The sequence below is a fragment of the Sphaeramia orbicularis genome, chromosome 3 (assembly GCF_902148855.1).
Source record: "Sphaeramia orbicularis chromosome 3, fSphaOr1.1, whole genome shotgun sequence".
Lineage (NCBI taxonomy): Eukaryota > Metazoa > Chordata > Actinopteri > Kurtiformes > Apogonidae > Sphaeramia > Sphaeramia orbicularis.
Genome location: NC_043959.1, coordinates 59,019,730 through 59,046,021, shown reverse-complemented (window position 1 = coordinate 59,046,021; position 26,292 = coordinate 59,019,730). Strand labels below are relative to the sequence as shown.

At 37.5% G+C, this 26,292-nt stretch overlaps 1 protein-coding gene across 1 annotated transcript in view; it reads right to left on the bottom strand.

Annotated features, from left to right (window-relative positions):
* The window catches only part of cdkl5 (cyclin dependent kinase like 5), a 106,629-nt gene that overhangs the window by 37,684 nt on the left and 42,653 nt on the right, over positions 1-26,292 (bottom strand). Inside the window, 7 exon segments of the mRNA XM_030123046.1 lie at positions 2,792-3,615; positions 6,342-6,517; positions 8,756-8,836; positions 9,282-9,368; positions 13,972-14,074; positions 19,351-19,441; positions 21,194-21,253. Of these exon segments, the coding sequence (XP_029978906.1) occupies positions 2,792-3,615; positions 6,342-6,517; positions 8,756-8,836; positions 9,282-9,368; positions 13,972-14,074; positions 19,351-19,441; positions 21,194-21,253 (1,422 nt within the window).

Sequence of the window (26,292 nt, the reverse complement as noted above, 5' to 3'; positions counted from 1 at the left end):
AGATGTTATTACCTCCGCCAAGGAGGTTATGTTTTTGCCAGGGTTTGTTTGTCTGTCTGTTTGTTTGTCTGTCCGTTAGTGTGCAACATAACTCAAAAAGTTATGGACAGATTTTGATGAAATTTTCAGGGTTTGTTGGAAATGGGATAAGGAAGAAATGATTAACTTTTGGGGGTGATCCGGAAGAAATCCTGGATTCTGGATCACTTGAAAATTTTCGTTAACATTGTGGTAAATGGGGCCAAAATTTTCGTTTCCCAATATCTCGCTTAATTATTGACCAAAACTCATGAAATGTAACTCAGGAATTGACAATGGGTTCCTCTATCACATTTCAAAGGCTGATCCGGATCTGATCCAGAAGGCGGATTTTATTTTAAAAAATAAATGTAGGATTTGTATCACCGATTATGTGGGGAATTTTTGCGCTTGGTGGAGGTCTGCGCTCTCCGAGTGCTTTTCTAGTTTGTTTGTTTGTTTGTTTGTCTGTCCGTTAGTGTGCAACATAACTCAAAAAGTTATGGACAGATTTTGATGAAATTTTCAGGGTTTGTTGGAAATGGGATAAGGAAGAAATGATTAAATTTTGGTGGTGATCGGGGGTGGGGGGGCCCACGGGGGGGCCCATTTCCAACAAACCCTGAAAATTTCATCAAAATCTGTCCATAACTTTTTGAGTTATGTTGCACTCTAACGGACAGACAAACAGACAGACAGACAAACAAACAAACAAACAAACCCTGGCCAAAACATAACCTCCTTGGCGTGGGGGGGGCCACCGGGGGGGGCACTGATCAGCCTTGGCGGAGGTCTGCGCTCTCCGAGTGCTTCTAGTTAGTGTAAGAGTCAGAGTAACAGTGTAAGCATGGAAGAAATTTATGTTTTGTTTTAAGAGTTAAAATATTTGATGAAATATTATAATTATGTTATTATCTTCATTTATGGAAAATATGTTTTGTTTCATGTATAGGAGGCATTATTTGTTATATTGAGGTTAATGTCAAGCATTTTATTTATTTCGGTCTATTTATCGCTGTTATCGCGAGACTTGGTGTGAGTCAGAGAAGATTCAAGTTCCGTGTTAGCCCAGACATGCTAAAGCCTTTGACGGAGACACGTCTGCAGTAGCTGCTAAGGGAAGCCAGCTGTATAAGGTATCTGTAATACTGTGTACATTTGTATCATTGTATATTCGTAATCACGTTTGTTCTAATTAACACATGTTTATTTAGAATGCGCAAAACGAGAAGACTGTTTACCTGAAATCTCCGAAGTGACAGGTGGTCACGAGGTAGGCTAGCCTTTTGCTATTCACATTTCATGTTTAGGCTTCAGTTAAGTGCCTAAATCCATTGTATTTTATTTCTTTTAGTTTTCACGGCGTTTGAGAAGCCAAATGAAAGCGCCCGTCTTTAAGAAGCCCGTGCTGTGTTGTCATTCTGGAGCCACAATTAGCTTAACTGTACCTGATAGCAATTTATTTATTTATTTATTTTATTTTATTTATTATTTATTTATTTCTATCAGACATGTAAATAATTACAGTCCACAGAGTATAATAACAATTAAAAAAAATAATAAAAAGGGTTTTATATATATATAGATAAAAACAACACACATGCACACACCCTATCTTCAATAACAAGTATAAAGATGCTGGTGTCAGTATTTAACAAGTCTAGAATGTGCATAAAAGTCAGCGTTAACAATTGTAGAAATCACAACATTTCTAGAGTGACTTAAACGCAGTATAAAATTCAAAATTGCTTTCCGTAGCATCTCATAATAAGAAATTAAAACATACCACTAGGACTACATCTACGATAAAAACCATGTATAACACGGAATGCATTGTGAAAAGCCACTCTGACTGAGTGAGCAGTACAACATTTAAAATTAACCCGTAAGTAACAGAGATAAATATTCGAGCAAAAAGATATGAACAATTTATTCTTGACAGTAGTGGAACAAAAATAAAACCTGATAAGTGATAGATTTTTGTTATTTAAAAAAGGGTTAAGAAGCGCAGCAGCTTCCATACAAAGTACATCTGTCCTGTCATTTGTGAAGATGTGAAGTTTCTGTTTCAGTCATACACAGACATGTGGTTTATATGCCGCTGACATCATATGTCAAATCTCTTTTTGATTGTCGGTGTCTGATAATGTGAACATGCTGGTCTATGTCAGTAACAGGTCAAATATAAAGGACTAAGCCCAAATGATTAACTATTCTGAATTGTCAGCAGGGTCTGTCTTCATACTGTCGTCATATTTGCTGGGCTACTGTGGACTGTTTTAGAAGCGTAACTAGGACTCAAACATTGAATGGATATTTTTAAGCTAATTATCAGTTATGTTTGTGCAAACAAAAACAATCGCCTTCTAAGACTGTATGTCATTTTAATGGTCGTGATGGTTTTGAGATTCCAAATGATCGATAACTTTGAGAAAAGACCCTGCAATCCTGAATGATCGACAGGAGATAAAACAATGTGAAAAAACTCCCACATAGTCTTGCTTACCATTGAAAATATATACCAATACTTGTGGTCTGTTTGACCTTCATCAGCTGTATCATATGTACAATATAAGAAACACAACACATATGCCACTAAAGGTGGTTTCATGGCCTTGATGGTTTTATTGGCGATAATCTGCTTCAGCATTTATTTCAGAACACTTCCTTTGTGATGATTCTACTTTAATTCTGTGAATTTGTGTTTAAATATCCGTTATTGCAAGCTTCAGTATCTTCAAATCATGACTAATCACAGCAAGTTGCATCCTACCTGGAACCAAAGATTTATGTCTTGATTTGTGCCTGGAGGAGGAGTCCAGAGTGCTGCTCTCCATGCGCATGTTACCGCTGCTTCGAGAGGCGGGGCTGTGACCAGAGCGGTCACTGTGACGAGCAGAGGGGCTGCCAGGAGGCCCTGGAGGTCCAGACTGGGTATTGAGGTCCAAACAACTGGCCGGGAAGAATCGTGGTCCTGTTCCGACACCTCCGGACGTGTTGGCGTTGGGGTCATCTGGATGGAGTCGCCCGTCGCTCAGGTTCCCCACAGATTTAGCATCACTCAGTGCACTGTGGCTCTTGGACAGGCTGAGGTAAGATGCTGAACTTTTTGAAGAAGAGGACATGGATCCGTGGGCGGAGTCGGCCATGCTGTGGGCATGTCGGCCGTGTTGTTTCTCAGCTCCAGACTGCAGTGTGTTGGTCTTGCCTTCCAGAAAGGTGTGACGGCCGGACTGCTGCTGCTGTTGCTGTGAGCGAGATGAAGTGGGTTTGCTGTGGCCGTACTTGGCGCCGTGGTCAGGCAGCTTAGGTGAGGGTCCTAAAGTGAAGTCAAACTCTGTCTTGTTTTTGGCTTCTTTGGGACTGAGGAGGTGCGGCAGGTTGTTGTTTGCCAGGTCTTTGTTGGATGAGACAGAGCGGTTGAGGGTCTGGGACATGTACTGACCCTTGGGGTGGAGGGTAGGACTCAAACTGGACGGGGCCGGTTTGTTGCCATTGAGGAAACTCTCATTGCCTAAGTGATGGAGGTCACCATGGCGAGGGAGACTAGAACATTCTTTGCTATTGGAGCGCCGACTGGTGCTCTTAGTGTGACTCCTGAAAAGATGGACAAAAGAATGTGCGTGTGTCACACTATGAGTAGTTCCAGCAGAAAACCCACAAACATGGAATGACAATAGACTGGTTCTGACACATACATGCATAGGTTTGTCTGAGTCAGACTGGCAAACAAAGCAAATGAATAGTAAGATACTTTTATTTGCAAAAGATGACATTAATAAAGTCAGTAGTGGAGTTTCATATTTAATCTACTTTTTATTTTTTCTATTTTGCAGGATTTAGTATTTGGTTTCAGGATAACAAAAACATCATAACCAAATTAATAATGAAAAGTGAACTGTACTGTGATGAATAGTAGTCATTTAAATAGCTCCTGTAAGATGACTGTAGATAGACACTACTCATATTGGGGCCTTATGACACATGTATCTATATGTTTTATAATAGAAGTCAGTTATGTTATGTTGGGATCATTCATGATAGAAATGAAGGGTTGTTTTTTTTTTTCCAAGCCAGATGCAGAAACCAGTTACAAAGACTGGTATCTGTAGTAAAAATGGTTAAAAATAAATAAATAAATAAATAATTATTTGGAATAACTCCAACACAAAATTCGTTGCCTTTAAACTGACTGCTAAGTCAAATAACAATTCGACAATATTTACTTAGTTTCCACACTGAAGTGGAGGGACAATTAATATATTATTCAGTAAATAAATGTGACTAAATAGAACCAGGGTTTTCCTGCAGAGAGAATTATGAGGTTGGCACCTCTGTCAGTGTTTTGTGCCACCTCCAGTTCTAAACAACACTCTGCTGGCGGTCTTCATGGAAAACATTATTTTCTAACAGCTGTGCTGTTCCACTGATTTAGTGGTATTGCAATTTTCTTTTACTGATGGAGAAAAGAGGCTTTTAAACTTTCTTATCGCTGTTGCTCTGAATACTTAATAGTTTGTTGCACTGATCCCCGCTGTCTTCAAGATGTCCAGTGTTTGCTCATTTTTTTTTTTTTTTGGAGAAAGTATCTACACCACTGCTTATTTACTATGTACTTTTAATTGTTTAATCGTGGTAATTGTGATTTTCTGATTTGTGTGATTTTGACTTTTTCTTCAGTCATAATTATTAGAATTGTGAAGTATTTTGCTTTTAAAATGTTTGAGCCTGCTGAAGGCATTATACACATGATCAGGAAAGCACTTCCATCTTATTTGGGATCAGACTGAGCTGTGGGCACAACATTTTCTGACACAATAATAGGCAGGTGCATCGGAGCTGAGCAGGGCAGATTTAAATACATTCATTTTAGCACATAGGTAAAGACTGATGATATTGATCACTGAAAAATACTAAATGTTCCTATAACTGGTCAGTCAATCTCTAATTAATTGTTTGATGTGTCACATCACTGCAAAAATTAAATCTTACCCAGTGTATTTTTCTCATTTCTAGTCAAAATATCTCATCACATTTAAAATAAGACATAATCACCTAAAAAGCAACTTGTAAGTGAGATATGAGAACTTATTTTTAGACAATAGATCTTGAAATCTTATTTCAAGAAATCTTACCAAGATAATTTTCACTTGTTCCATTGGCAGATTTTTTTTACTTCATACAAGATTTTTTTTATGTAATTAATTCAAGCAAAAAAAAATCTGCCAGTGGAACAAGTGAAAATCATCTCCGTAAGACAGGGATGTCCAATCCTGGTCCTCGAGGCCGGTATCCTGCATGTTTTAGATGCATCCCTCTTCTAATACACCTGATTCACATGATTGTCACGGTCCGTGCTGGTGGGACTGCTGGCTCCTCCCTCTCCACATAACCACCCATGACCTGACTCACCTGCGGAGCGTCGCGCGGCTGCAGCACATCACCAGTGAGCCTATTTAAGGCTTGGTGCTGCAGCTGCGCGACGCTGGTCCATCACATCATCTTCAAACGATCCATAACCGGGACATTTACCCACTCGGACTCTGACTCAGGTTTTTGTGTGTTTCCTTGTTTAAGTTGTTATTTATTATGTTAATAAATTCATTGATCTCCCTTCAGCACTGAACACTTGAGTCCGCTCCTTTCCACCACCGTAACAATGATAAGCCAATCATCAAGCTCTGCAGAAGCCTGATGATGACAGTCAGGTGTGCTGGAAGAAGGAAACATCTAAAACATGCAGGATACCAGCCCTCGAGGACCAGGATTGGACACCCCTGCTGTGAGATTTCTTGAAATAAGATTTTCAAGATCTATTGTCTAAAAGTAAGTTCTCATATCTCACTGAAAATTACTCTTCAGGTGATTATGTGTAATTTTAAGTGTGATGAGATATTTTGACTAGAAATGAGAAAAATACACTCGGTAAGATTTTAAGTTCTGCAGTGATCTCATTGAACTTTTAGGGCTAAATTATGGTCTGATCCAATCAAGTAGCACAAATTTTGAGTTAAAGGGAAATTCCGTCTCTGTGTTTTACCCATCCTAATACACACCAAACACAGCACCTTGCATTAGCATTAGCACCCAGCTGCCATTGAAGATGCTCAGGGATCAACCTCAGATCTTCACTACATTGATCAAGGCCACTGACAGGAAAATTCACCTGTTTTTGAAGGTGGGAGAAGCTGGAGTTGAACATGGAACCTTATAGCAGCACGATGGAAACGCTAACTACACCACCCCAGCTGACCTCACACACATACAGGAATCCATCATTAGAACCAAGTAGAGTATGTGAAAGTAAGAGAACACCATCTGACCTCGTAGGAACTGTGTTTTCTCCATGATGATGTGTTTTCCTTTTAGAGGAGCGTGGCGGGTTGGGGGAGGCTGGAGGAGGCCTCTCTCTTTCTGCCTGCCTCAGAGGCTGGAAGGCTGGATGGTTCAAACTCTGCTCGGTCAGATAACGCTCTGTAGGGTTCAGCAGCAGCAGGTTCTGACGCAGGAAACAAAGGCAACAAATCAGAACAAATTGAGTAAGGAGGGATAGGGTGAGGAGCTCAGCCACCAGGGAGGAGCTCGGAGTAGAGCTGCTGCTCCAACGCGTCGAGAGGAGCCAGCTGAGGTGGCTCAGGCATCTGTTTCAGATGCCTCCTGGATGCCTCCCAGGGGAGGTGTTCCGGGCATGTCCCACCAGGAGGAGACCTCGGGGAAGACCCAGGACACATTGGAAAGACTATGTCTCTCGGCTGGCCTGGGAACGCCTCGGGGTCCCCCCGGAAGAGCTGGAGGAGTCTGGGGAGAGGGAAGTCTGGGCATCCCTGCTTAGACTGTTACCCCTGCGACCCGGCCCCGGATAAGCGGTGGATAATGGATGGATGGATGAAAATCTTCAATTAAGTTAAAAAAAAAAAAAATCTTGAATTAAGCCACAAAAAAATCTTCAATTAAGTTAAAAAAAAAAAATCTTCAATTAAGCCAAAAAAAATAAAAATCTTCAATTAAGTTAAAAAAAATCTTGAATTAGGCCAAAAAAAAAAAATCTTCAATTAAGTAAAAAAAATCTTGAATTAAGCCTAAAAAAATCTAGAATTAACAACTTAAATATTTTTCTTTGTTTTAGTGCAAAAAATAACAAACTATTAATATATTTACATTTACAAACTATCCTATAACACTAAAATGTGAATAACCTGAACAAATATGAACAACCTGAAATGTCTAAAGAAACTTAAGCACAATTTTAATAATTTTTCTGCCTGTTCCTCAGTGTTTAGTGGCTTTGTAGATCTGATCCATAATGCACATGTAGAAATGAGAAGTTGAGGAATAATATTGTTAAAATTGCACTAAATTTTCTTATGTTTTTTAATATAAATTTCAGTTTTTTCAGGGGGTTTTTTTGTTGATAGTTTATAAAAGTAAGTATTTTCATAATTTAATGTTTTTTTTTTTTACACTAAAACAAAGACAAAAAATTGGAGTTGTCATTATTTATATGTTATTATGTTGTTATTTTTCTGGTCCGGCCCATTTTAGATCAAATTTAACTGAATATGGAACTGAACTGAAATGAGTTTGACACCCCTGATCTAAACCTTTCCTGGATGTTGCTTTTGGACAACCTGTCACCTGTATCAAAACAGGTTTACATTACATTTATAAATGATACGAAGCTGACAAGACAAAACATGAAATGTGTTGTTGCGTACATACGTCTGCGTAAAACATAAAGTGTGCTTTAATATTTCAAAATTCTTTTTTTAAATCTGAAATTCATGGCTGCTAAGTACATGTTATTTCAGTCCTTTTTTGTAGTTGCAGATTAAAGCTGGTTAACACATCATTTTACACCGAGCTGAAATATTTGTATTTATTTATTTAGTTCCAGGACAGTGTGTATTGGCATTAGTTGCAAAGAACAAGATGCATGCACCAGATTTAGCAGAGAAGCTAATTTCCATCTGTTGTCCTGAACAAACGACTGACATAATAAAACATCACATAGGTTATGAAGTATTAATACACTGGAAGAAAACCATTAAACATGACAGATATAGGAAAGTTTGCTCCGGCTGAACGGTTACAGTCAAATACATAAAAAGGGGCTTACATTCTAAAAGTACAACATCTCCTAGAATAAGAATAAGATATAAAAGAAGGAAGAAGAAGGAGAGAAGAAAAGAGAGGATTTAAAAAAAGAAGAAATAAATAAATCATTCATTCATTCATTTTCTGAACCCGCTTTATCCTCACTAGGGTCACGGGGGTCGCTTGGAGCCTATCCCAGCTACATAGGGGCGAAGGCGGGGTACACCCTGGACAAGTCGCCAGTTCATCTCTGGGCTGAACATATAGAGACAAACAATCACTCTCACATTCACACCTATGGGCAATTTAGATTAACCGATTAACCTATTAGTGCATTTCTTTGGATGGTGGGAGGAAGCTGGAGTACCCGGAGAGAACCCACGCAGACACGGGGAGAACATGCAAACTCCACACAGAAAGGTCCCACCCCTTATCGACTGGTGTTGGAATCGAACCCGGGACCTTCTGTCTGTGAGGCACAAGTGCTAACCACTGCACCACCGCGGCGCCCATATATATATATATATATATATATATATATATATATATATATATATATATCTCAATAAATAAATAAATAGGCTAATCGTACAATAGCAAACCAGACATGGAAAGAAGTGCAAGAGTAAGAACTGTATGTTACCTTCATCAAATCCAACATCAACCCGCTCAAGATGCCTTGGTATCTTCTCTCCAAAGTCTGAGGATGAGTAACTGAAGGAAACTGGCACAAACACACAACAATAGATCAAATTTATATCTGAAACTGAACTTTGTGGGACTTTGATAACTACTATAGACAGTTCTTTCCATACAGTAGATGTTTCTGCCAGTAAAAGCAGTTCAAACGCATAGAAATCTATCGCCGTTCACACTAAACCAAACACACACACACACACACACACACACACACTCTGAAGACAGCCTTCTGGGACATTTTCTCTTGCTGCTAAACCCAACACCAACCACCTATCTCATGAGTCATAGCAATCCACTCAGTCATGGTGCTGGGAACACTGCCATAAGAGAGAGAGAAGGAAAGGAGACCGAGCTGGAGAGAGAAGCAAAAGGAGGTAAAAAGAGAGAAAGAGGGGGAGGAGAAAAAAAAAAGAAAAGAAAGGAGCACAGGAACACAAACGGCTACGGAAAAGATCAAGTATTTCTGTTACCCTGATTCCATGAAAACGAGGGTTGTTGTAGAAGAGTTTCATCTGTTCTGCAGGAAGTGGTCCTAAAACCTTCTGAATGGTGAAGAGCTGCAGATGAAATTCAACAGCATCAGTGTTAATAGTGAGACAGATGTGAAAAGCAAATGTGTGCATCAGTTGAATCAGAACAACCCTGCTCTACTACACTCCAGTACATACAGTGGCACATCCAGTACATGTATGTACGCTGTAGCGTTAGTGGATATGTGCTGGAAGTTTAACAGTTCACATAAAACCAACACAGATTAATGACCACTTTGCATTGTAAAAATAACCTATATTATTCCAACTTGCACATTCCCACTAGTCCCTAAAGTGTTATTATTTCTGTTTTATTTTCCACCCCTATTTGCATATCACGCTGATATTGTATACTGTGCTTATATGGATAATGCCTGACTAAAAAAAGGTCCCATTTTTAGCATTTAGCTTTGATTATGGCATGCAGTCACCATGGCATCATTTCAATAGCTTATGCAATGGCACAACATATATATCTGTTTTTTAACACGTTACTAAACCTATAGACCTGACCAACTGAATCAACCCCAGATCATAACACTGCCCCTACAGAGCTGTACTGTAGGCACCAGGCATGATGGGTAATCACTTCATCCACCTCTCTTCTCACCCTGAACAGGGTCAATGTGGTCTCATCAGACCACATGACCTTTTTCCATAGAAACACAGTCCAATCTTTATGCTCTTTATCAAACTGATGGTTGTTTAAGAAATGAGAAACTACTGGCACCAACAGTTAAAGTTAAAAAATGTGTTGTAGTTAAAACATATTAATGATTGCAGTAATTATCCAATGGAAGGACCTGAACTATTTACTAAGTTAAATCAATGTTGGGACCTGTGTATATCTTGTAAAGAAATAATGAATACTGTTAATTTCCTTTTTCATTCCTTCCTTTAGTGCAGTGGTTCTCAATCTTTTTCTGTCGGCCCCCCTTTGGAGCACGAAAAATCTCCAAGCCCCCTCAACCCCAGCAACATTGTACCTGTGGTGCAATTATTACTTTTATTGAAAGAAACATCAATATCGTAAGAATACATTTTGCTTTTCCTTGAATAATTTGTTGTACAAATTAAAGATAACGAAGATTTTTGATTGAACAATACAAATGAACTCAACAAGACTGCTCCCTGAGACATTATTTTTCAAAATAAAAATAGGAAATGTGTAATTATCTTACAACTATGACAATAAGGTACTTTTTTTTTTTAGAACAACAAACACATTTTGGTAACAAAGATGAACATTTTAACAATATCAGTGGCTGCAATGAGCCCGTACACGTTGCACATCTCAGAACATCAACGTGCAAACTGTACAAACTGTGCAAAAACAGAAACATTGCACATTTTTCTTTTCCAGTCCAATCTTTGTCCACTCTCCAAACCTAAACTCTGTGTCTAGTCTAGTGACAGATCACCATGGCAGTACATTTGTTTGTTTTATGTCCCTAAAATGAGTCCAGGGTGCTCCAACGCTAAAACATTAGTTCCACCTGCTACATGTTCGAACCTGAAGAAAAAATTAACACCTAGGACTGATCCCATGCCCCCCCTGGGAAGCCTTTGTGCCCCCCCCGGGGGGGCCCGCCCCACTTTTTGAGAAACACTGCTTTAGTGAAAATTCTGTTTACTGTGCATTTTAATGTTTTTTTGCTATAATGATGTCACATATTTTAATATTTGTGTATGTTCATTTTATCTGTAATATACAACTGTACATCATGTCCTGGGGCACCGCTACCATTTGTGGGCTCCATGAAAGGTAAACATCTTGGACCCTTCAGAAAATTCACTATCTTGTCGGATCCATAACTAACGTAACTTACGCTGACATGAAGCTAACGTGAAACTTTACATGCTTTCAATGTTTGACTCCCGACTTCTGTTCCTCTATTATACAGCGGATCTTACATGAAATTCCTACAACTTCTTACCTGTATCCACTGGGCCCCCTCTGCTGCTCTATGGGCCCCCCACAAATGCTGGGCCCCATGAATTTCTCATGTTTACCCCCCCCCCCCTTAATGGCACCCCAGATCATGTTAACAACATTGCTAAACCTTGAACTTTAAAAAATCTTTGTAAAACTTTGAAACAGATAAAATCCTGACTGGAGGACAGACAGAAATAGAACACAAGTTGATTAAAGTGAGCACTGAATTATGACCTAATCAATGCTGTAATTTATACATTTATACTGTGATAGAAGTGTCACACTGCCCACCATTGTTTGGATGTTAAAAGGCATACATTAATACAGTACATTTATTATGTAGTTATTTTTGAAGGCCTGAAGTAGGCTGGGTGATAAAAATATAATTATAAACACTGTGATATAATTTCCTGTAATATGATAATATTAATTTAATACTATATAATGGTAGTTTTTCAGCAGCGATGATTATTAGTTAAATGACTGAAGTTATGATAATTTTTTCTGTGTATAATTTGTTTACATTGTTACATAAATTACACTGTTTAAATGAATTGTTGTTTTACTTAGTTGCACTCATGCATATTTAGGTGTTGATTATTTAATTTTATTCTAATTTGTCTAATGACACACTTGAAGATTTCTGAAGTGTTCTGATAATAAACAAGTTTTAAACCACAAATAACAGCTCTCCCTCCACAGAATAAAACAGACGTTAGACAGTAAAAAAAAAAAAAAATTGAAACTATTTGACATTTTATGATAAAATTTATATTGATATGAGCATTGTTTGAGTCTATCGCCAAGCACAAGTCAGATGGTACATAGATTCAATGCTTTTGCACTGTAACCCTCTGATAAACATGTATGTCTAAAACATGTTTAGTCTATAATTTCTGGAGCGTTCTCTTTATACGTACATTTGCACTACTGTCATATCTGCTGCTGTTGGTCATTTGCACCTCATAAACTGTTCCATTATACACATTCTCACCTTCCGTTACTGTGGCTACATTAGCTCCACCGCCACTATGGTAAATTGGCTACTACTTCATTTATTCTTATTCTATTTTAATCTCTTTTTAATTGCATGCCATTTATTACCAAGGTGAGAGAGAAAAAGTATTTCAATTCTCTGTATGCCCTGTGCATTTAGTGAACTGACAATAAAAATCTTTTAATCTTGAATCTTGAAATTCCAATAAAATTATTCCAGTAAAAGTATTTTTACCCCACCTACAGAAAAGTAGGCAAGGGCTATTGTTTTTGGTTTGGTTTGTTTGTTTTTTAACACTCTAGCAGCAAAACTGTTGGTTGAATTCATACCAGATTTGGTTTATAGATTGCCAGTGACTCATTTTGGGAACAGTAGGTCAAAGGTAAAATTTTTAATGAATTTTTTAAAATCTTTTTTTCCCATTTTCTTATAATGGGCAAAATTTCAAATGTCTGCAGCAACAAAACTATTGGTTGAATTCAAACCAAATTTGGTTTATAGATTGCCAGTGACCAAAACAGATGTCATTACATTTTGGGAAAGATAGGTCAAAGTAAAAATCTTTTATTAATTTTTAAAATCTTTTTTATTTTCCCCATTTACTTATAATGGGCAAAATTTCACATGTCTGTAGCAGCAAAATTATTGGTTGAATTCATACCAAATTGGGTTTATACAATGCCAGTGACTCAGAATAGATATAATTACATTTTGGGAAAAGTAGGTCAAAGTTCAATTTTTTTTAAAATGAATTTTTAAAATCTTTTTTCTTCTTTCATTTCCTTATAATGGGCAAAATTTCACATGTCTATAAAAACATCAGTTTTGTTTAAATTTATTTCAAACTTGGCACATACAGTATGTAGAGGCAGTTGATATGCTGACATCAGCACACACATAGACATGCTGACATCAGCAGATCGACGCCAAAATAAGCTACAATACGTACAAGGGGTGGGGTTTGTTGTACCTGGCACCACCTGTTTTTTTTTATTTGATAAGAAAAAGAAAAACTACATGTGTTTAGCGTTATACTCACAAAACAGAATAAATGCAATAAAACAAAATAAAAATATAGGTGTTATAAAATAAGTGTTGATCATTTTGTGCCAAACTGTGGACCAGCTGTTTAACCTTTTCATGCATAGTGGTCACTCCAGTGGACAGTTACTCTACAGCTTTACTCTTGTATATTCGTGAGTTTTGTTGTTTTAGTTCCATATCAACCAACACAGCGGACACTTATGCGTCATCTCATAAACTGCAATTCATACCATTATTGTAACTTGGCTGTTCTTGATTGGTTCTTGAGTGGAAATCAGTTGTTAATATTTATTTTTTGCATATTATCTCCATGAAGTGAGTAATAACTAGTATTAGAACATGTTAAAATGTGAGAAAACATCAGATTAGCTGCATTAAACATGGTTTCATTTCACTGTTTTTATATCACTTTATAATATTGGGTTTTAAATACATGTTTCTTTGCTTCAAGAATAAAATTCATGGTGTAGCTGAGTGGACATTTTTGTAACTCCATGAAAAACAGGTTGATTTAAAAAAAAAAATCAATCACATTGGTTTTTTTTCATGCCTAAAGTGGAATAAAAACACTCAGGGAAAAAAAAAATCTTGATTAAGGTTCTCATAATTCATGCATGAAAGGGTTAATTTACCCCAACTTTCAATTCACCGACCTGATCAATCTCACTTTCGCCTGGAAACAACGGCTGCCCATCACTCAGCTCCCCGAGGATACACCCAACTGACCACATGTCCACGGCCTTTCCATAGGGAGCCCTGAGTTAAGCACAGATACAGATATTATAAAGGAAATAATTCACAGAATCAAAGAGCAAATGCTGGGGATGAAGATGAGGATGAAGGGAGCAAAATACCAAATGCAAAAGAGATGATGCCTGGGGGTGGGGGTGGGGGTGGGGGTGTCGTTGATGTTACTGGCGATGCAGGAAATAATGTGATGGATGCTGTGCTTCTGTTGGAGGTGCTCATAAAGAAGATGGTCATTTCTGAGAGAGCAGAACTAAGGAGTCTGGTGAGGAATGGTGAGAGATCTGGCAGCAGAGAAGCAGAGGAGCGAGTGGTGGTGTTGGAGGGAGAGAGTATTTGAGTGGGCGGCATTCAAACGCTGTCTCAATAAATGTTCCAGGGCATTTACTAAATCAGGCTACAGCACTGAGGCTAGATGACGTTCAGCTGTGTCCAAGCGAGAATGGACATTCAATGCAGCAAAAGCATCAAAACAGCATAAGCAGCCAAAACAACCACAGAACACAAATCTGATCTCAGAATGCACTGTTAGGATGGAAGTGAATCATTGTTTGTTTTTGGGTAAAAGAGTTACACCTGATTGTGATTTCAATTAAAGCTGTAGGAGCCAAAAACATCAGAATATCTAAGCACATGCCGTCCTAATGTAGCTATCTCCTCTTAGTCCAAACCAAAAGGCTAAATATAAAGACAGATGAACCTGAAGATTATGAGCAACAACATTTGGTAATTACAGCTATTGAACCCCATGACTTGTAAATACTGTAAATAGCAGAGATTAGTTAAAGTCTACATCACAGATTAGTCCAGATGTAGTCCTCTCATACCATATTTAATTTATTCACGCAGAAGAAAAAAAAAATCTTAAATGTGCACAACAAACTAATAGCAGAGCAAAAAAATTAATAAATACAGGTGATCAAAACAATATAGCAATTGCCATGTACACTTGTAATAACAAAATAAATTCAATGTTTTGCTTGAAAAGCAGTGAGAAGAAGAAAACGTATTAAATCCCACACCCACTGCTTATTTATACAACACAACACATTACTTTTGCTTCCTTAATGATAAAAAATTACATCTGTTTAAAGTCCTAATAATGGAAATAATAGATATTAAACAGATTAGGATGTATATTACACATAGTTACTATCTAATTAATGGTCTACATAATTTATAATACAATATATTTCAACAACTACATGAACCATGTACCATATGCTGAATGGTAATTATGGGATTTTTGCAGAATAATAACACCATGAAAGGACTACCAAGGACTGTAGGTTTAATCAATGTGGATTAAGAAAAAAAAAAAAACATGAGAAAGAAAGTTACAAATGTGGATTCATAGATCTCAAAATCCATCCATTGATTTTCTTGAACTAAATCCTCATAATGAGATCTCAAAATTTCACATAAAAACAATGGATCCCAAATGGGTCAAATTTCACCCAAAGGGCAATATTTACAGCAATGGGTCTTAGAAGCCGATCATCTAACTAAATGTAAGTTTCTACATTGTACAAATGTAATTATAATTAAGATGAAACTATTTAAGTTGCAGAAGGCAGAAACCACAAAAAGAAAATGCTAAAAATACACTCCTCTCCTCCTGCAATTTTAGAGTCAAAGACAGTGACAAAGTGATAAAAGCTATAACCACTGGTGTTGTTTTCACCACTGGACACAGCTGTAAATGAAAAGAATGGAGTTTGATGCTGAAATCACAGACTTTTTACATGTGAGTTTGATTATGAGGCTTATGAAGGTATACAGTTATTATGTGACATTATTATCTTTGCGAAGTTCACCATTTATTGATCCATGGCTCAGACTAAACTGTGACAGTTCTGACCTTGTTTGGATGATTCCAAACTTTAGCTGTAGCTCAGATATTGACAACACAAAAATGTTCTGATTTGTGGTTTTACTGTGACTGTTTTCAGTCTAAAAACAGAGTTAAACTAACAGAGCTATAATGTAAAGTATCAGCTGATGCAGCAAATGAAGATTATAAGACACTGTTATTTAGAATAGAATAGAATAGAATAGAATAGAATAGAATGGAATAGATTTTTACTGTCACTGTCACAGGAGCAATAAAAATTCATTTAGCAGCTCTGTTCTGTTTAGCAGCAAACACAATTAGTACAAACTTATTTTGACCAACTGTGAAAATAACATTGTGCGCTCTGGTACACAAGTTTGGAATATCAGTACTACAAAGAACCCTTTTACACTCTGGATTCTGAGCAATAATGCTTCAGGGACTACTTTACTACTACACTGTAATCCCAGATTTTATTTGGATATAACCTGTTTTGTAGTGATTACTTATTCTTTTGTGTTTTGTATAAACTGTGTGTCATTACTAAACCATATAAGTCGACTGTACTATTTTTCAGCGTAGTGCAGTGCCATATTCATGACTAGCAGAGATAATTTAACGTATTATGTTTCTGTCAGAGGGGGTGGAGCCCTTTTCAAAAGTCACCAGTACCTGTAGTCGCACCCCACCCATGTGTCTAGGAAGACCACATTTGCCGTTTCTCAATACACGCTCTTGTCTCTTCCTCCGTTCTCATGAAATGTCATCAGTCGCAGCCCAAGTGATGTTCCAATTGCAAGTTTGCATAAACCAAGAATGCATGGAATGCCTGGATGCTGTTCTTGTCAGCTAGCTTAAACCAAGGATGCACTGGTTGGTGACTCGTGTAGACTTGGCTGGGAAATAATTCCCAAGATGCAGTTCGTGCTGGCTCGGCTGGGAGCCGACGACATGTATTACAGTTTTGAAAAATATACAAAATGTATAAATGACATGTAAATACTAATACAAATATATTGAAATCAAATCAGTGACATTATGGTGATTTGAGGGAAATACGTTACGGAGCAGATGGTGTAAATCAGGGGTGTCAGACTCATTTTAGTTCAGGGGCCACATTAAGCCAAATTTGATCTGAAGTGGGCTGGGCCAGTAAAATAATAACATAATAATATATAGATAATGTCAACTCCAAACTTTCCTCTATGTTTTAGTGCAAAAAAGGTAAAATTATGTGATAAAAATGTTTACATCTACCAACTATTCTTTAAAACAATGTGAATAACATGAACAAACTGAAATTTCTTAAGAAAACTAAGTGCAATTTTAACAATACAATGTCTTAGTTCATCATTTACACATGTAAATTACGAATTACAGATTGCAGCGGATCTACAAATACACAAAACAATAACAGGCAGAATATTGTTAAACTTGCACTTCAGACATTTAGAAATGTTCATATTTGTTGAGGTTATTTACATTTTTGTGAAATGATAGTTTGTTTTACTCTAAATACAGTAAAATATCATGAAAATGTTTACATTTACAAAGAGAAAAATTTGGAGTGGTGAGTATTTATAGGTTATTATGATAGTATTTTACTGATCTGACCCACTGAAGATTAAATTGGTCTGTATGTGGAACCTGAACTACAATGATTTCACACATTCATCCCAGGGACCAGACTGGACCCTTTGGCGAGCCGGTTTTGGCCCCTGGGCCGCATGTTTGAGACCTCTGGTGTAAATAAAGTTGAGACATGGAGGAAAGTTCACAAGTACGCAGCCGTTCCAATTACAGATAGACTTGCATTCTAAGGAAGTACGTTCTCTGAGACTGTTCTTACCAAGACTGTACTCGCTGAGCTCACAAGACCGTACTCTGTGTTCTTGGTATTGAGAAACGGCCATTGACTCATGATGTTTTAAAGAACGGGTGTTCTGGCTGATTACGCTTTCAAGCACACTGGTGGAAGAGCTTAAGCACACCTGTGGAGCCTGACTGCTCTGTGAAACGTAAAGTAAGCAACCGTGACAGAAGGGAAGGGTTGAGAACCTCTGAGGATCTAAGAATAGGACTATTGTTTATCTGTATACAGTATACTTCCTGGTGATTGTGCGACGTGTGGAACACAGAAAGATTTAGTGGTCCATGTAGTCTGGAAGGGTCAGAGAGGCAGTGGAAACACAGCTGGCTTTGACCTTCATAGCTCAAAGGGGCTTCTAATGGGAACTTTTGGCAGCAGGTGCCATTTGCCCCTAAATATAATTTAGAAATGCGAAGGTAGTCTAATTTAGGTAAGTGTGTTATATGGACTAAACACAGAGTAAATGTCACATGCAATGAAGGAATCTCATTAGTTATGTTAACAAATGAATCTAAGTAGTGATAATTGTAATGCTCTGCAAAAATCAAACTCTTACCAAGTGTATTTTTGTCATTTCTAATCAAAATATCTCATCACACTTAAAATAAGACATAATCACTCAAAGAATAACTCGTAAGTGAGATATAAGGACTCATTTTTAGACAATAGATCTTGAAATCTTATTTCAAGAAATCTTACCAAGATAATTTGCACATGTTTTGTTGGCAGATTTTTTTTCTGAATTCAAGATTTATTTATTTTTTTATTTATTTTTTGCTTAATTCAAGCAAAAAAAAAAAAATGGAACAAGTGAAAATTATCTTGGTAAAATTTCTTGTAATAAGATTTTCAAGATCTATTGTCTAAAAATAACTTCTTATATCTCACTTAGAAGTTACTCTTTAGGTGATTATGTCTTATCTTAAGTGTGATGAGATATTTTGACTAGAAATGAGAAAAATACACTTGGTCAGATTTTGATTTTTGCAGTGTGTATATGTATGTTTAGCTTAAGATAATTATTTCAAACAACTTGTGGGTGCAAATAAATTTAGTTAACTGAACTAATGATTTTTAGTAAATATTAATGATAGTCTGTGTCAGTGCAACTTAAAATGTTGAACGTCAGCATGTGTAAAAACTAAAGTGGTTTAAAGCAATAGATTTCCTTGTCAGTTTCTAGTAAACTCAACTAATTCGAGGTCACAGTGTACTTTAAGTGACACATAACAACCGCATTTAGTGATTTATGTCATGGTGATGTTCACTTTGTCCTCATTATCTGGAAGCTGATTCGCCACAATTGATTGTCTAAACCAGGGGTGGCCAACCCTGGTCCTGGAGAGCCCCTATCCTGCATGTTTTAGATGTGTCCCTCTTCTAACACATCTGATTCAAATGATAAGCCAATCATCCAGCTCTGCAGAAGCCTGATAACGACCTGTCAGGTGTGTTGGAAGAGGGAAACATCTAAAACATGCAGGATAGGGGCTCTCCAGGACCAGGGCTGGCCACCCCTGGTCTGAACAGATTCTTGTCCCTAAAATGTAAAAAGTGCATTTGACACAAACACACACTCACCCAAGCAGCAGCTCAGGCGATCGGTACCACCTTGTCGCAACATACTCAGTGTAGTTGGCATCTGTTCCTTCAGACAAGTTCCGAGCAAACCCTGAGTCAGAGGAAAATGAAAAGTTATTACATTGCCCAGATCTGACTTAAATGTATTATTATGTTTATTCTGTTGTTTTACTTGACTGTTTTTATTTCACTGTTTTTAATTGTACAGCTGTTCTTATGTCTTTTTAATCTATTCTTGTATTTTAGTCTATTTTTTGCTTTTTTATTCTTCTGTACGACACTGTTTTAATTGTACAGCTGTTCTTTGTCTTTAACCCTTTCATGCATTAATTGTGAGAACCTTAGTCAAGATTTTTATCTTCAGTGTTTTTATTCCTCCTTAGGCACGAAAAAAACAATGCGATCGAGTTTTTTTTTCTCTGTGGAGTTGTAAAAATATCCATGCATTTAATTTTTGAAGTAAAGAAACGTGTTTAAAACCCAATATCAGAGAGGGATATGAAAACAATGAAATAAAAACATGTTTAATGCTGCTAATCTGATGTCTTCTCACATTTTAACATATTCTAATGCTATTAATTCCTCACTTCATTGAGATAATGCGCAAAAAAACCTTCTTGTCTGACAAATAACAATTGGTTTACACTCAAACATGTTAGTGCAGATCAGGTTTATCAAGAACAGCAAAGTTACAGTAATGGTCTGAATGTCAGTGTATGAGATGATGCGTAAGTGTCCACTGTGTTGGCTGATATGGAACTAAAACAACTAAACCCATTAATATACAAGAGAACAGCTGGAGGATAACTGTCCACTGGAGTGACTTATGCATGAAAGGGTTAATCTATTCTTGTGTTTTTCTTTTATTTTTGGTTTTTCCCTTGTAAGTCGCTTTGGAAAACAGCATCTGCCAAACGCATAAATGTAAATGTAAATCTGATGCTGTATTTGGGAAATCCGTGATAACGTGGATTATTTTACTATCTTATCCTTAAAAAAAATAGCTAATTAAAGGAACAGTGTACAGTCAATAGTCAAACAGTGTGGCCAGCTCCAGTAACAACATGGTCACAATCCTATGCGACCAGACTCTAATTAGTTATGTCACTGTGGTCTGGCTGAGACTGTGTTTCAGATAACTGGTGCACAGAGACACCATTTTAAGCATGAAAATCACAATAAGCAGAATGCCAGCTCTAACAGTGAATAACAAACAAATCTCACCCCAGCTGACTCAGTAGGGCTGCATCAGACAGTTATGCATAGCTAACTGACCGTGCGATTTTTTTAAAATTTCTTTTTGCAAAAATTCGTACAAATGTGTGAGTAAACACCTGAGAAACTGCAAGGTGACATTAGTGTTCTAACGATACAAAGTCTGCCAGCTGACTAACACTAAGGTGAACGCTGTTGAAAAATATTTTTTGGTTCCGTTGCGATAAAACCCAGCAGAGAGCATCTAACGGTGCTGATTGGCTGTTCTCCAGAGGCAGAATTTATCCTCCTGATACACAACTTACAAGGTGACAAATTAATGGTGGGATTTTTCACAGTGAAATGAGCCGAAGAGACCGAAGTGGACAAAAATGGAATCAGTGATATAGCTGCAAAAATCACAGATAGTTTAACAGCACCAGCATTTATGGATCTGTCGATGGAAAGGAATGTCTCATAAATCACCAGTAAAAGTCTGTAAAACAACCACCTTGATTTAACAAGCAATTACTTTTATTTGACAAGTGAAATGTGCTGAGGCGTACAGATAGGCCGTGTGCTTTTACAACACTGGTCAGCGTGACGTGATAATATGACTGGTATTTAGAGCAGGAGACCAAAGACTCACCAAAGTCACAGAGTTTAAGGACATCCTCAGAGCTGATGAGCAGGTTCTCTGGTTTGATATCTGGACGCGAGAAAGAAAGGAGCTTATAAGGAAATTTGTATCACTACTACATGATATTTTAGCTGCCTGTAATGAAACATAATATAAAAGCATAACTTCTGCATAAACAGTCACATTAACATGATATAAACATAATTAGAGATATTTCTTTTAATTCCAACTAACAAGTACGAAGAACCTCAGCAGTGTCAACAAGAATGGAAAGGTTAATAGGTAAACATACAAGCTGTGGGAAATCCATCAAATCTTTATAATCAAAAATAAACTTAAGCAGTGATTTAGCCAAATATGGACTCTTGACAACTGATTATCTTTTACATAATAAAAAACTGCAACCCATAACCACACAGTAGCGGCAGGAATCGAGACAGCTGTGGTAGATTTTCATATTTATTCCCATCACATTTTGATTTCTCTACATAGAAGCAAAAATATATCATTATGTGGTAGGAATATATCAAATAATCAAATATGTTTTCCTCAAATTTAAGTGTATTTTTAATCAAATGTACTTAAATCAATAAGTCAGCTTACCAAAGATTGACCGTTTTGCTAAATTGCAGAAGATAATGTCTCAACACTACTATAACCATCAAACAAAAAATACAAAGGACCAAAAGCTTATTGCACTATGTTAATGAGCAGCTGGTATTCCTGTGATTTACCTAATATAAAAAAACAAACAAACCAAAAAAACATTTGACATAACAAAATCAGTTAGGGTTAGGCTTAGGGCATCTTCAGCAAAACTTGAACAATATATTGACTTTTTTGATGTTTCATTCTTCTATTTTAATGGTCCATTCTGCAGGAGATACTGGCATCTAACAGTGAGCTTGTCCATTGTAATAAACTCAGTAACCATCACCTCATTCTCCTTTTCCCTCATGCAGGAGAACCTACAATCGAATGGCCACTAAAATCACAGAAATCACTAAAGGCCCTCACGAAAGGAAGTGTTTGGTTTGTCCATTTAAGGGTAAAACATGTCCGATTCCACAGAAGTGGAGCTGTGCCATCTGTAAGCCCGGACTTCGTATTTACTAAAATGCTTTAATTACAATGTACTTAAATGATTTAAGTTTTATTACATTACTATAAAATGTTAAGTATATTAAACACCAAACACAATATCTAGATAGAGTTGCGGAAAAAACTATTAGACCATCAAAAGTCATCAAAAACAATGGTTATGCAGTCAAGTAGTAACTCCTGTGTGTATCATGTGACTTAAACAGACAGAAAAGAAAACATGGAATTCCTAAAAGTACTGCTTTTGGCAGTACAATGCCATAGCTATTGATGTAAGAACTTACCGTATTTTCCAGACTATAAGCCACTACTTTTTTCTCATGCTTTGAACCCTGCTTATACAACAACGCGGCTCAAGTATAGATTTTTAGGGGCTAATGGCCTCCAGGGGGCGCTCTAGCAGGAAGCGCAAAAGCGAGACAGACAGGTGGAAGAGGTGATGAAGAGGAGAAGTTTGAAGCTGAACTTTTAACAATCATTTTGCGTGTCATGCCCAAACCCTCATCATGGAAAACACACGAAGAAATGCATGTGATGCAGCTTTTAAGTTAAAAGCAATCGATGTGTCTGTCCAAGAAGGAAATAGAGCTGCAGCATGGACGTGCCATTGAACAACAACGGAAGAGAGACTGAGAAGGTTTGTGACGGAGCCTTTCTGAAGATGTTCAACTCCGACACTGAAGAAGACGACTGCAGTGGTTTAATGAGCAGAAGGAGGATGAATATAGTGATCAATGATTTTTCTGGGTTTTTGAACCAGCCTGTTTCTGCCGTTTTACAGCCACTGTTTGGAAAAAGCAGTTAAGGTATGGAAATAAATATTTTTTCTGTGTAAATATTTCATGTTACAATGTGGACACCTGCGGCTTATAGTCAGGTGCGGCCTATATTCATTCATTCATTCATTCATTCATTATCTGAACCCGCTTTATCCTCACTGGGGTCACAGGGGTCACTTGGAGCCTATCCCAGCTACTTATGGGTGAAGGCGGGGTACACCCTGGACATGTCACCAGTTCATCACAGGGCTGAACATACAGAGACAAACAGTCACTCTCACATTCACACCCATGGGCAATTTAGATTTAGAACCAATTAACCAATCAGTGCATGTCTTTGGATGGTGGGAGGAGCCAGAGTACCCGGAGAGAACCCATGCAGACACGGGGAGAACATGCAAACTCCACACAGAAAGCCTATATATGTACAAATATTTTTTTCTTTTAAAATTTAGTGGATGTGGCTTATATTCAGGTGTGGCTTATATTCAGATGCGCTCTACAGTATAGTCCAGAAAATACGGTAAGTGATTGTGGTTATTATCAAGAAAACCATGGAAAATGGATAGATATCAGCTCTGAAATTAAACTCTTATGAGCTATTTTTGTTGTTATTATATTTGTCCAAACAAATGTACCTTTAGTTGTACCAGGCATTAAAATGAACAAGAAATTGAAGAAAACAAGGGGTGGTCTAATAATTTTTTCTCTGACTGTAGATTTAGCTGGAATGGCAACATACACAGTCACATATCAGCTGTAAGTCAGAGACATATAAAAACATAGGCTTTACAACAATAGTAAAACACGGGACACCTTTGCAGGTTAAAATGGACGAACCAAACACTTTTCACAGGATGAACTATCACTATCTCTGTTACCATTTACAAATTCCTCCACGAAAGTCATGAAACAGTCACGTTTTTTCACAAGCTATTTTCTTTTCAAAGGATTTAGTCTGATCAACCCTGTCTGGGTCACCTGAGGAAGGATGTCTGATGTTGAAAGACCGAAAACGCCCGATGATCTCAGGAACATATCACTGATGATGTGTCCCAGTGCACCCAGAGATGTATCTTTCATCATCGTCATTTTAATAAAACAGCTCACTTCTCTATGTTACCCCCAATGACTTGTACCCCAGTGTCATTTTGCAAAGACACTGTTGCTGTATCCTATACTCACCATCTCTCAAGATGAATGGGATTTAAAAATTTAGGACTAACAAACATTCACAAACAGTTTTTCCCATCATACAGATTGATACTGGGTATTACCAGACCTATCTCCAGTACTGGTAGACTGCAAACATAATGTAGAGATAGATCTGTATGTGTGAGACTAAATCACCGTTAACATTAAATTCACAGTTAAATTATGGAACAGTCTGTGTTATGACCCTGGGTCATAATTTGGCTATTTGTGTTTATGTATATATGTTTCTGTTTAGTGTGTGTGTTCTCCTCTGTCCTGTACAGGGTGAGTCAGAAAAAACGCTCTTTTCATTTAAAGAAATTGTACCACTGAAATGGAAATGCTTATTTTTCTTTTGATTATACAGTCATATTGATGTGGTTATTGAGCATGTCTGGCGATTGAATCATTGATTTATGGCATAGCATAACAGAGGGAATGTCCATTGTTTATTGTACACCGAAATATCTGCCAACACAGTTGATGCCACCGTGAATGAAATTGAAATTGTCAACCATTACAGCATGTTTACTCGCCATCAAAATGTTTTGTCTCAACGAAGTCGTCCGGCACGACCTTCAACCTGGCTACCATTCAGACTGATGCAAATCTGTGCTCGTTGTCGCATCTCTAACACAGCTCTTCTCGCCATTCGTGTTCGTCGTAGGGCTTGGATTTCAGCCGTGATGCGATTTCGGAGTTCCTGAAGAGTTTGTGGAACAGTCTGATACACACGGTTTTTAAGATACCCCCACAAGAAAAAATCAAGGGGGGTCAAGTCCGGGGATCTAGGTGGCCACTCTCTCTCCTGACCCAAACAGACAACTCGATGAGGAAATAATACCTGCAATCCTTGTGGTCTTGCCATGATGAAAACTCCCTGGGCACTGTCATGTAGGCCTATGTCCTGAGTGTGAAAGCAAAGCCCCGACTCCTGTAATTGTTGTCAATTTCAAGTTTGTTCACTGTGGCATACATTGTGTTGGCAGGTATTTCAGTGCCCAATAAACAATGGACCTTCTCTCTCTTATGCAATGCAATAAATCTATGACTACATCACCAGACATGCTCAATAACCACATCAATATGACTGTATGGTCAAAAGGAAAATCAGTGTTTCCGTTTTAGCAGTACAATTTCTTTAAATGGAAAGAGCGTTTTTTCTGACTCACCCTGTAGGTGTGCTGTGCCCTTTTTGTCTGTTTGTTTTGCAGGAAGTTGATTGGTGCAGCGGGATTGCCCGGCCCCTTTAAATGGCCCTAGATTCAGCTGTTTGCTCTCTCTTGCCTCCTGCCAGCTTCCAACTGTGTTCCTGTGTGTGATCGTCAGTCTTCTTGCTTTCGTGTGATACTTAGTTTGTATATAGTTGTAAATAGAGTTTTTTTAAATTAGTCCTTTTTCTGGTAGGGTCAGCCTTTTTTTGTTTCACCTTTTCTCCTGTTTTTTGGTTAGGGAGTTTAGGTTAGTTTTTCTGTATTTTATTTCTTGCATTTATTTTGGAGTAGGTAATTTAGTTTGAACTCTGAAGTAGATATTTTGTTTGTTGTTTTAGCCGCGCCCTCCCCTAACCCTTCTTTAGTTGCTAAAAAAAAAACAAAAAACTATTGTGAACTTTAGTTTGTGACTGACGTGTGCTTGGGAGCTGGGAGGGGACAAAGTACTGCACATTATGTTCGCCCTGGTAAACCCCTAGGCCGGGGCGTAACATCTGATAGACGAGCAAAAACATAAATCAGTTTAAAGAAATATGTATATAAAATAGAATTTTTAAAGAAATATAAGGATGAGGAACAGCAGTTTAACCCAGGATGATTTAATGTCAGTGTTTAAAGAAGGAAATATGTCTGTATAGTTTTGAGCGCTTCAGTTTTCTATGGTTTATTATAACCTGAGCTCTTTTCCAGTCTCTTAGTGCTGACCTGCTCTTTTTTATGGACTGTATATATTGGTTATGTAAATTTGAGGTAGGACAATATAAGGTCAGCTTCTTCCTACTCCATTTTGGATATAAAGTGTTGTTGAGGAGCCACAATG